At 42.8% G+C, this 12,630-nt stretch overlaps 1 protein-coding gene across 1 annotated transcript; it reads right to left on the bottom strand.

Moving 5' to 3' along the window:
* Positions 1-2,795: 2,795 nt before the first annotated feature.
* LOC133612091 (uncharacterized) lies at positions 2,796-4,112 on the bottom strand. The gene is made up of 2 exons (XM_061969259.1): positions 3,828-4,112; positions 2,796-3,760 (listed from the first exon to the last, which is right to left on the bottom strand). The coding sequence occupies exons 1-2, from the start codon at positions 3,847-3,849 to the stop codon at positions 3,114-3,116; spliced, it is 669 nt and encodes a 222-aa protein (XP_061825243.1). The 5' UTR covers positions 3,850-4,112; the 3' UTR covers positions 2,796-3,113.
* Positions 4,113-12,630: the final 8,518 nt, after the last annotated feature.

Genomic DNA, 12,630 nt, shown 5'->3' with positions numbered 1-12,630 from the left:
TTCAAAAAACTATTTTGTTATTTTGTCTTGATTAAAAGGAATGTTTTGACGGTGGAACGGTTGAAGTGGCTTGAAAAATGTGGGAGAAGTAGTCGCCAGAAAAAAGTGTGGAAATAGGGCTTCGGAAAAACCAGGAATTCTGGAAAATCCTGGAATTTAATTGAACTTGGAAAAACAGAAAATTACATTTTCCAGGATGGTGGAATGTGTTGAAGGTGGAATGGTTTGAATAGGTTGAAAAACGTGGAAATGCTGGAAGTTTGAAAGATGGTCAATTAATTTTGAATGGGAAAAAATGTCCTGGAATTTCAGGGGAACCAGGATTTTTTACAGTTCAAAAAACAATTTTGTTTTTTGTCCTGATTAAGAGGGATGTTTTGACGGTAGAACGGTTGAAGTAGCTTGAAAAATGTGGGAGGAGTAGTCGCCAGAAAAAAGGGTGGAAATAGGGCTTTGGAATAACCAGGAATTCTGGAAAATCCTGGAATTTTTTTGAACTTGGAAAAACAGAAGTTTACATTTTCTAGGATGGTGGAATGTGTTGAAGGTGGAATGTTTGAATAGATTGAAAAACGTGGAAATGCTGGAAGTTTGAAAAATGGCCAATTCATTTTGAATGGGAAAAAATGTCGCGGAATTCCTGGAATTTCGGGGAAACAAGGAATTTTTACAGTTCAAAAACAATTTTGTTTTTTGTCCTGATTAAAGGAATGTTTTGACGGTGGAACGGTTGAAGTGGCTTGAAAAATGTGGGAGAAGTAGTCGCCAGAAAAAAGTGTGGAAAAAGGGCTTCGGAAAAACCAGGAAATCTGGAAAATCCTGGAATTTCTTTGAACTTGGAAAAATATACATTTTGCATTTCCAGAATGGTGGAATGTGTTGAAGGTAGAATGGTTTGAATAGGTTGAAAAACATGTAAATGCTGGAAAATGGCCAATTCATTTTGAATTGGAAAAAATGTCCTGGAATTCCGGGAAAACCAGGAATTTTTACAGTTCAAAAAACAATTTCGTTTTTTGTCTTGATTAAGAGGAATGTTGTGACGGTGGAACGGTTGAAAGTGGGTTGAAAAATGTGGTAGGAGTAGTCGCCAGAAAAAAGGGTGGAAATAGGGCTTTGGAATAACCAGGAAATACTGGAAAATCCTGGAATTTCTTTGAACTTGGAAAAATAGAAATTTACATTTTCTGGGATGGTGAAATTTGTTGAAGGTGGAATGGTTTCAATAGGATGAAAAACTGGTGGAAGTTTGAAAAATGGCCAATTCATTTTGAATGGGAAAACATGTCCCAGAATTCCTGGAATTTCGGGGAAACCAGGAACTTTTACAAATAGTTTTTTGTCCTGATTAAGAGGAATGTTGTGACGGTGGAACGGTTGAAAGCGGGTTGAAAAATGTGGGAGGAGTAGTCGCCAGAATAAAGGGTGGAAATAGGGCTTTGGAATAACCAGGAATTCTGGAAAATCCTGCAATTTCTTTGAACTTGGAAAAATAGAAATTTACATTTTCTGGGATGGTGAAATGTGTTGAAGGTGGAATGGTTTCAATAGGATGAAAAACTGGTGGAAGTTTGAAAAATGGCCAATTCATTTTGAATGGGAACAAATGTCCCGGAATTCCTGGATTTTCGGGGAAACCAGGAATTTTTACAGTTCAAAAAACAATTTAGTTTTTTTGTCCTGATTAAGAGGAATGTTGTGACGGTGGAACGGTTGAAAGTGAGTTGAAAAATGTGGGAGGAGTAGTCGCCTGAAAAAAGGGTGGAAATATGGCTTTGGAAAAACCAGGAATTCTGGAAAATCCTGGAATTTTTTTGAACTTGGAAAATTTGAAGTTTTACATTTCCAGAATGGTGAAATGTGTTGAAGGTGGAATGGTTTCAATAGGATGAAAAACTGGTGGAAGTTTGAAAAATGGCCAATTCATTTTGAATGGGAAAAAATGTCCCAGAATTCCTGGAATTTTGGGGAAACCAGGAACTTTTACAGTTAAAAAAAAAAAACGTTTTTTGTCCTGATTAAGAGGAATGTTGTGACGGTGGAACGGTTGAAAGCGGGTTGAAAAATGTGGGAGGAGTAGTCGCCAGAAAAAAGGGTGGAAATAGGGCTTTGGAATAACCAGGAAATACTGGAAAATCCTGCAATTTCTTTGAACTTGGAAAAATAGAAATGTACATTTTCTGGGATGGTGAAATGTGTTGAAGATGGAATGGTTTCAATAGGATGAAAAACTGGTGGAAGTTTGAAAAATGGCCAATTCATTTTGAATGGGAACAAATGTCCCGGAATTCCTGGAATTTCGGGGAAACCAGGAATTTTTACAGTTCAAAAAACAATTTCGTTTTTTTGTCCTGATTAAGAGGAATGTGTTAAGACTTGGCGAGAATGAGGACTCAGGTGCAGAAGGGGAACAATTGACACAGGCTTTATTTAAACAGTTTTCTTTGAAATCTCTTTGAACAGAGTGATTAAAACAAAGCGGCTACAGAACCTAGCTTTGATACATTAGAGAAACAAAAGACATATAGGCATAAGGCCATAAACAGAAAGTCACTCCATAGGGAGGAAAAAAGCAACAGCAAAATTACACACGTATCTAATAACAAAAAAATCTATGATTAGCTACAAAAAGGTAAAAAAATCATGCAGAGGAGACTAGAAACTATAAACAGAAAGTACGCTACAAAGAGCTGATATAACTACAAACTAAAGCGCTCCAAGAGGAGGAAAAAAGGAAGGCAAGGCACTATGAAATAACACACAAAAAACTTGATCGAAAAACTTTAGCAAACGAAAATCACTCTCTCAGAGGAAACAAAGAAATCAATAAATAAGGCGAGGCAATACTTAACAACTTGGTTTGATGCTGTGGACAAAGGCTGGAGGTACGTGACGAGACGATATACTCTGGCACAAGACAAGAGGAGGAAGAGACATTTATACACATGAGGGAGGGTGACACAGGTGGGCACAATCAGGCAATCAGGAGAGACATCAGACCAGTGAAACGGGAGGAAGGGCAAGTGACCTGAAATGAGAGGGAGAGTTAACCTTTCAAAATAAAACAGGAAATGACAAGACAACATGAAACCAGACGAAACCCAGACAAGACTTCACCCAGGTGTGACAGAACCCCCCCCTCTAAGGCCGACTCCTGACGGCCCAGGAACCTCAGGGTGGAGTCTATAGAAGTCCCTGATGAGAGTGGGGTCGACAATGTGGCGGGACGGAACCCACTGTCTCTCTTCGGGTCCATATCCTTCCCAATCCACCAGGAATTGTCTGCCCCGGCCCCGGTTCCGTACTGCCAACAAGCGTTTAACCTTGTATACTGGTCCGCCTTCGATCATTTCGGGTGGTGGAGGGGACGTGGTGGCTGGGACCATGGTGCTTACTTTGGCTGGTTTGATCTGACTGACGTGGAAGGTGGGATGGACGCGGAGGGATCGGGGAAGACGAAGCCGCACTGCTGCAGGTCCGACGAGTTTATTGATTGGGAATGGGCCTACAAAACGTGGTGCCAGTTTCTTTGATGGAACCTTGAGGCGTAGGTCCTTGGCTGATAGCCAGACTTTCTGACCAGGCTGGTAGGCGGGCGCAGGCCGTCTCTTGCGGTCTGCCGCCCGCTTCATCCGATCTCCTTGTTTGTTCAATACCTGGCGGGCGGCTGCCCAAATACGGTGACAACGTTTGACCATGGCATGGGCGGAGGGGACCGACACTTCCAACTCATTCTCGGGAAAGAGAGGGGGCTGGTACCCTAAGGCACAATGAAAGGGAGAGAAGCCGGTGGCTGATGTAGGCAATGAATTGTGCGCATACTCTACCCAGACCAGGTGCTTGCTCCATGTGGAGGGGTTCTGGCAGACCAAGCACCGGAGGCCGGTTTCCAGCTGCTGGTTTAGTCGTTCGGTCTGGCCATTGGCTTCAGGATGATATCCAGATGTTAGGCTGGCCTTGGCTCCAATTAGTCGGCAGAACTCCCTCCAGAACCGTGATACAAATTGGGGCCCCCGGTCTGAAACAATGTCTTTGGGGAATCCATGAACTCTGAACACATTAGTCATCATAATCTCCGCCATCTCCTTGGCGGATGGTAATTTAGGCAAAGCGATGAATCTGACCATCTTTGAGAATCTGTCGACCACAGTGAGGACGGTGGTGTTACCTTGTGAGACCGGGAGCCCTGTAACGAAGTCCATCGCGATGTCTGACCATGGTCTGGAGGGGATGGGGAGCGGGTGGAGAAGTCCCATGCGAGACCTGGAAGATGTCTTGTTCCTGGCACAGACCGAACACGCCTCTACGTACTCCCGGACCTCCGTCTCCATGGCTGGCCACCAGAACCGCCGGGAGATCACAAACATTGTTCTTTTAACTCCCGGATGACATGAAAGCAGCGAGGTGTGGGCCCAATGAATCACCCGGGGACGCAGCTCAATGGGGACAAACAATCGATTATCAGGACATCCCCTAGGTGGCGGGGCCACACCGTTAGCTTGCTTTACCTCAGTTTCTATTGGCCAAGTTACCGCTCCTACCACACAGTTCAGTGGAAGGATGGTCTCAGGTTGCTTGGCCTCAAGCTCGGGGTCGAATAGTCGTGACAGGGCGTCTGGCTTGATGTTGCGGGACCCCGGCCTGTAGGAGAGCGAAAAGGAAAAGCGATTAAAGAAAAGTGCCCACCTGGCCTGGCGAGAGTTAAGTCTCTTAGCCTTCTTGATGTATTCCAGATTCTTGTGATCAGTCCAGACGATGAATGGGTGTTCGGCCCCCTCAAGCCAATGCCTCCATTCCTCCAAGGCGAGCTTCACCGCCAGCAACTCACGATTGCCAACATCATAGTTTCTTTCAGCTTTGGACAGCCGCCGCGACAGAAAGGCACAGGGATGCATCTTGCTATCCTGTTGGGAACGTTGAGACAGGACCGCTCCTACTCCTTCATTAGAAGCGTCCACTTCCACGACGAACTGGCGCTGCGGGTCCGGAATGGTGAGAATGGGCGCTGAGGTGAAACGGTGTTTGAGTGTCTGGAAGGCCCTCTCTGCCTCTGGAGACCAGTGGAACCGCACCTGGGGAGAGGTAAGAGCATGGAGAGGAGCAGCTATTGCGCTGAAGCTTCTGACAAACCGCCTGTAAAAGTTAGCAAAACCCAAGAATTGCTGAACCTTCTTGCGGTTGTCAGGTGTAGGCCAATCGGCCACAGCGCTAACTTTAGCCGGATCCATCTGCACTCTTCCAGGAGCTACAATGAAGCCCAGGAAGGAGACAGTGTCGGCATGAAAAACACTCTTTTCAGCTTTAACATACAAGTCATTGTCCAAGAGTCTCTTTAAAACCTGAGTTACGTGGACTTGGTGAGTATCACTGTCAGGAGAATAAATCAATATATCGTCAAGGTAGACGTACACAAAATGGTCCAGGAAGTCTCTTAGAACATCATTGATCATTGCTTGGAACACGGCGGGAGCATTGGTGAGTCCGAAGGGCATGACCCTGTATTCATAGTGGCCGCTGGGTGTGTTGAATCCAGTCTTCCACTCGTCTCCCTCTCTAATTCGGACCAGATGGTAAGCGTTGCGTAGATCCAGTTTGGTGAATATTTTGGCCTGTTGGAGTTGGTCGAAGACAGAAGACATGAGGGGGAGAGGGTAACGGTTCTTGATGGTAATGTCATTGAGTGGGCTGTAATCAATGCATGGTCTTAATGACCCGTCTTTCTTTTTCACAAAGAAGAACCCTGCTCCTGCTGGCGATGACGACGGGCGGATCAAGCCAGCTTTCAGTGATGCAGAGATGTAATCAGTCATGGCTGCCTTTTCTGGACCAGAGACAGAGTACAGGCGACCCTTGGGAATAGTGGCCCCGGGCAGTAAATCAATGGCACAGTCGTAGGAACGGTGGGGTGGAAGTGACAGAGCCTTAGTCTTGCTGAAGACTTGTCGTAGGTGGTGATAACAGGAGGGAACAGAATTCAGGTCCGGAAATTCTGAGTCTGTGGCAGGATTGGCAGAAAAAAGATTAATTTCCTTGACATTTTTCTTTTGGACAGTAGAAAAACTACATTTCTGGGTACATTCCCTTCCCCATACACTGATCTTCCCCGTTCTCCAGTCAACACGAGGGTTATGCTGGTACAGCCACGGATACCCCAAGATTAGCGAATGAGAGGGTGAAATAATCAGGTATGGACAAATTTGTTCCTGATGACCGTCTATGTTCATTTGGAAAGGTTCACTGATGTGTGTGATGGTGAAAAGCTCCTTACCATTTAGAGACCTGGCCCTAATGGGTTTAGCTAGTGGTTCTGACTTGAGTCCTAGTCTCCTAGCTAAACCCCAGTCCATCAGACTCTCATCTGCCCCAGAGTCTATTAGCGCCTCTAGAATTGTGGTCGTGTGATGGGTTATCGTGATCTTGGTAAGAATACGGGGCATCTGAGGAACAGCCGGAACGTGACTCACCGCCTGGGATCCCTTGGTTGGACACGAAACGACAAGATGGCCGCCCTCTCCACAGTAAAAACATCTTCCCTCCATCAGCCGCTTGCGTCGTTCTTCTGGGGTCAGTCGGGCTCTTCCCAGCTGCATGGGTTCCTCCTCCCGATTTGTATGTAGGTGAGGAAGTAGCTCCGGAGGTGGACGCCGAGTTGTTGACCAGCTAGGTGCAAAAGGACGGGTAGTTCTCACTGCAGCTTCCGATCCTCCACCTCGCTGTCGTTTGAGCTGGGCTAGTCGGTTGTCCGTCCTGATAGCGAGCGCGATGAGGGCATCTAGGTTATTGGGCAGGTCCAGGGGAATGAAGAGGTCCTGTATGGAAGCTCCAAGCCCCTTAAGGAAAACATCATAGAGCGCCATGTCGTCCCACCCACTTTCAGCTGCCAGCGTGCGGAAGCGGATGGCGTAGTCGCACACGGAACCGCTGCCCTGCTTTAAGCTGCTTAGCTCTTGTGCCTTTTCTCTGCTGGAGGACACCGGGTCAAAAGTTCTTGTTAGAGCAGCTTGAAAGTCTGTAAATGAGTGGCAGAGTGACGAGTTCCGCCCCCATTCGGCAGAAGCCCACGCCTTGGCTCTATCCGTAAGATGGGAAATCATGAAAGCAATCTTAGAGCGGTCAGTGGGAAATGCATGGGGCATCAGTTCATAGTGAATAGCACAGTCAATCAAAAAGGTTTTGCACAAACCGGGGACGCCAGCGTATGGCGCCGGAGGAGCCAGCTTGCATCCAGCTCCGGTAGGGGGTGACGACAGAGTGGGAGCGGCGGTTGGCGTGGGGGGCGGAGACGCCGGTTCTGGTCGAGTAAACTGCCCGAGTAGTCCTTGCAGCTGGGAGGAAAGGTGACCCATGTTCGCTGCCATCGCCGTCTGAAAATCCTCCTGTTGGGCGAGCCGTGATTCCTGGGCGCGCAGGATTTCCGTCAGTTGTTTAGCCTCTGCTGAGTCCATACTGGCCAGAGTATAATGTTAAGACTTGGCGAGAATGAGGACTCAGGTGCAGAAGGGGAACAATTGACACAGGCTTTATTTAAACAGTTTTCTTTGAAATCTCTTTGAACAGAGTGATTAAAACAAAGCGGCTACAGAACCTAGCTTTGATACATTAGAGAAACAAAAGACATATAGGCATAAGGCCATAAACAGAAAGTCACTCCATAGGGAGGAAAAAAGCAACAGCAAAATTACACACGTATCTAATAACAAAAAAATCTATGATTAGCTACAAAAAGGTAAAAAAATCATGCAGAGGAGACTAGAAACTATAAACAGAAAGTACGCTACAAAGAGCTGATATAACTACAAACTAAAGCGCTCCAAGAGGAGGAAAAAAGGAAGGCAAGGCACTATGAAATAACACACAAAAAACTTGATCGAAAAACTTTAGCAAACGAAAATCACTCTCTCAGAGGAAACAAAGAAATCAATAAATAAGGCGAGGCAATACTTAACAACTTGGTTTGATGCTGTGGACAAAGGCTGGAGGTACGTGACGAGACGATATACTCTGGCACAAGACAAGAGGAGGAAGAGACATTTATACACATGAGGGAGGGTGACACAGGTGGGCACAATCAGGCAATCAGGAGAGACATCAGACCAGTGAAACGGGAGGAAGGGCAAGTGACCTGAAATGAGAGGGAGAGTTAACCTTTCAAAATAAAACAGGAAATGACAAGACAACATGAAACCAGACGAAACCCAGACAAGACTTCACCCAGGTGTGACAGAATGTTGTGACGGTGGAACGGTTGAAAGTGAGTTGAAAAATGTGGGAGGAGTAGTCGCCAGAAAAAAGGGTGGAAATAGGGCTTTGGAATAACCAGGAATTCTGGAAAATCCTGGAATTTTTTTTAACCTGGAAAATTTGAAGTTTTACATTTCCAGAATGGTGAAATGTGTTGAAGGTGGAATGGCTTGAATAGGATGAAAAAACTAGTGGAAGTTTGAAAAATGGCCAATTCATTTTGAATGGGAAAAAATGTCCCGGAATTCCTGGAATTTCGGAGAAACCAGGAATTTTTACAATTCAAAAAACAATTTTGTTTTTTGTCCTGATTAAAAGAAATGTTTTGACGGTGGAACGGTTGAAAGTGGGTTGAAAAATGTGGGAGGAGTAGTCGCCAGAAAAAAGGGTGGAAATAGGGCTTTGGAATAACCAGGAAATTCTGGAAAATCCTGGAATTATTTTTAACTTGGAAAATTTGAAGTTTTACATTTCCAGAATGGTGAAATGTGTTGAAGGTGGAATGGCTTGAATAGGATGAAAAAACTAGTGGAAGTTTGAAAAATGGTCAATTCATTTTTAATGGGAAAAAATGTCCCGGAATTCCTGGAATTTCGGAGAAACCAGGAATTTTTACAGTTCAAAAAACAATTTCGTTTTTTTTGTCCTGATTAAAAGAAATGTTTTGACGGCGGAACGGTTGAAAGTGGGTTGAAAAATGCGGAAGGAGTAGTCGCCAGAAAAAAGGGTGGAAATAGGGCTCTGGAATAACCAGGAAATGCTGGAAAATCCTGGAATTTTTTTGAACTTGGAAAAACAACATTTTCTGGGATGGTGAAATGTGTTGAAGGTAGAATGGTTTGAATAGGTTGGAAAACTGGTGGAAGTTTGAAAAATGGCCAATTCATTTTGAATGGGAAAAAATGTCCCGGAATTCCTGGAATTTCGGGGAAACCAGGAATTTTTACAGTTCAAAAAACAATTTAGTTTTTTTGTCCTGATTAAGAGGAATGTTTTGACGGTGAAACTGTTGAAGTGGCTTGACAAATGTAGGAGTAGTCGCCAGATAAAAGGGTGGAAATAGGGCTTTGGAAAAACCAGGAATTCTGGAAAATCCTGGAATTTTTTTGAACTTGGAAAATTTGAAGTTTTACATTTCCAGAATGGTGAAATGTGTTGGAGGTGGAATGGCTTGAATAGGATGAAAAAACTAGTGGAAGTTTGAAAAATGGCCAATTCATTTTGAATGGGAAAAAATGTCCCGGAATTCCTGGCATTTCGGAGAAACCAGGAATTTTTACAGTTAAAAAAACAATATCGTTTTTTCGTCCTGATTAAGAGGAATGTTGTGACGGCGGAACGGTTGAAAGTGGGTTGAAAAATGTGGTAGGAGTAGTGGCCAGAAAAAAGGGTGGAAATAGGGTTTTGGAATAACCAGGAAATTCTGGAAAATCCTGGAATTTTTTTGAACTTGGAAAATGACAAGTTTACATTTTCTGGGATGGTGAAATGTGTTGAAGGTGGAATGGTTTCAATAGGATGAAAAACTGGTGGAAGTTTGAAAAATTGCCAATTCATTTTGAATGGGAAAAAATGTCCCGGAATTCCTGGAATTTCGGGGAAACCAGGAACTTTTACAGTTAAAAAAAAATAGTTTTTTGTCCTGATTAAGAGGAATGTTGTGACGGTGGAACGGTTGAAAGCGGGTTGAAAAATGTGGGAGGAGTAGTCGCCAGAAAAAAGGGTGGAAATAGGGCTTTGGAATATCCAGGAAATACTGGAAAATCCTGGAATTTCTTTGAACTTGGAAAAATAGAAATTTACATTTTCTGGGATGGTGAAATGTGTTGAAGGTGGAATGGTTTCAATAGGATGAAAAACTGGTGGAAGTTTGAAAAATGGCCAATTCATTTTGAATGGGAAAAAATGTCCTGGAATTCCTGGAATTTCGGGGAAACCAGGAATTTTTACAGTTCAAAAAACAATTTAGTTTTTTTGTCCTGATTAAGAGGAATGTTGTGACGGTGGAACGGTTGAAAGTGAGTTTAAAAATGTGGGAGGAGTAGTCGCCAGAAAAAAGGGTGGAAATAGGGCTTTGGAAAAACCAGGAATTCTGGAAAATCCTGGAATTTTTTTGAACTTGGAAAATTTGAAGTTTTACATTTCCAGAATGGTGAAATGTGTTGAAGGTGGAATGGTTTGAATAGGATGTAAAACTGGTGGAAGTTTGAAAAATGGCCAATTCATTTTGAATGGGAAAAAATGCCCCGGGATTCCTTGGAATTTCGGGGAAACCAGGAATTTTTGCAGTTCAAAAAACAATTTCGTTTTTTGTCCTGATTAAGAGGAATGTTTTGACTGTGAAACGGTTTAAGTGGCTTTCTAAAAATGTGGGAGGAGTAGTCGCCAGAAAAAAGGGTGGAAATAAGGCTTTGGAAAAAACAGGAATTCTGGAAAATCCTGGAATTTTTTTGAACTTGGAAAAACAAAAGTTTACATTTTCTGGGATGGTGAAATGTTTTGAAGGTGGAATGGTTTGAATAAGATGAAAAACTGGTGGAAGTTTGAAAAATGGCCAATTCATTTTGAATGGGAAAAAATGTCCCGGAATTTCTGGAATTCCGGGGAAACCAGGAATTTTTACAGTTCAAAAACAATTTTGTTTTTTTTGTCCTGATTAAGAGGAATGTTTTGACGGTAGAACTGTTGAAGTGACTTAAAAAATGTAGGAGTAGTCGCCAGAAAAAAGGGTGGAAATAGAGCTTTGGAAAAACCAGGAACTCTGTAAAATCCTGGAATTTTTTTGAACTTGGAAAATTTGAAGTTTTACGTTTCCAGAATGGTGAAATGTGTTGAAGGTGGAATGGCTTGAATAGGATGAAAAAACTAGTGGATGTTTGAAAAATGGGCAATGCATTTTGAATGGGAAAAAATGTCCCGGAATTCCTGGAATTTCGGAGAAACCAGGAATTTTTACAGTTTAAAAAAACAATTTCGTTTTTTGTCCTGATTAAAAGAAATGTTTTGACGGTGGAACGGTTGAAAGTGGGTTGAAAAATGTGGGAGGAGTAGTCGCCAGAAAAAAGGGTGGAAATAAGGCTTTGGAAAAAACAGGAATTCTGGAAAATCCTGGAATTTTTTTGAACTTGGAAAATTTGAAGTTTTACGTTTCCAGAATGGTGAAATGTGTTGAAGGTGGAATGGCTTGAATAGGATGAAAAAACTAGTGGATGTTTGAAAAATGGCCAATGCATTTTGAATGGGAAAAAATGTCCCGGAATTCCTGGAATTTCGGAGAAACCAGGAATTTTTACAGTTTAAAAAAACAATTTCGTTTTTTGTCCTGATTAAAAGAAATGTTTTGACGGTGGAACGGTTGAAAGTGGGTTGAAAAATGTGGGAGGAGTAGTCGCCAGAAAAAAGGGTGGAAATAGGGCTTTGGAAAAACCAGGAATTCTGGAAAATCCTGGAATTTTTTTTAACTTGGAAAATTTGAAGTTTTACATTTCCAGAATGGTGAAATGTGTTGAAGGTGGAATGGTTTCAATAGGATGAAAAACTGGTGGAAGTTTGAAAAATGGCCAATTCATTTTGAATGGGAAAAAATGTCCCAGAATTCCTGGAATTTTGGGGAAACCAGGAACTTTTACAGTTAAAAAAAAAAACCGTTTTTTGTCCTGATTAAGAGGAATGTTGTGACGGTGGAACGGTTGAAAGCGGGTTGAAAAATGTGGGAGGAGTAGTCGCCAGAAAAAAGGGTGGAAATAGGGCTTTGGAATAACCAGGAAATACTGGAAAATCCTGCAATTTCTTTGAACTTGGAAAAATAGAAATGTACATTTTCTGGGATGGTGAAATGTGTTGAAGATGGAATGGTTTCAATAGGATGAAAAACTGGTGGAAGTTTGAAAAATGGCCAATTCATTTTGAATGGGAACAAATGTCCCGGAATTCCTGGAATTTCGGGGAAACCAGGAATTTTTACAGTTCAAAAAACAATTTCGTTTTTTTGTCCTGATTAAGAGGAATGTTGTGACGGTGGAACGGTTGAAAGTGAGTTGAAAAATGTGGGAGGAGTAGTCGCCAGAAAAAAGGGTGGAAATAGGGCTTTGGAATAACCAGGAATTCTGGAAAATCCTGGAATTTTTTTTAACCTGGAAAATTTGAAGTTTTACATTTCCAGAATGGTGAAATGTGTTGAAGGTGGAATGGCTTGAATAGGATGAAAAAACTAGTGGAAGTTTGAAAAATGGCCAATTCATTTTGAATGGGAAAAAATGTCCCGGAATTCCTGGAATTTCGGAGAAACCAGGAATTTTTACAATTCAAAAAACAATTTTGTTTTTTGTCCTGATTAAAAGAAATGTTTTGACGGTGGAACGGTTGAAAGTGGGTTGAAAAATGTGGGAG

The sequence above is a fragment of the Nerophis lumbriciformis genome, linkage group LG10 (genome assembly GCF_033978685.3).
Source record: "Nerophis lumbriciformis linkage group LG10, RoL_Nlum_v2.1, whole genome shotgun sequence".
Lineage (NCBI taxonomy): Eukaryota > Metazoa > Chordata > Actinopteri > Syngnathiformes > Syngnathidae > Nerophis > Nerophis lumbriciformis.
The sequence above is the reverse complement of the archived record's forward strand: the minus strand, read 5'-3'. Positions and strand labels throughout refer to the sequence as shown.

Bases quoted from the DNA above. Each gene is read 5' to 3' on its own strand.
- LOC133612091 (XM_061969259.1), bottom strand. From the start codon at position 3,849: ATGGAGCAAGCACCTGGTCTGG. The intron at 3,761-3,827 runs GTAGAGTATGCG...ATTGTGCCTTAG, and splicing joins GGAGCAAGCACCTGGTCTGG to GGTACCAGCCCCCTCTCTTT.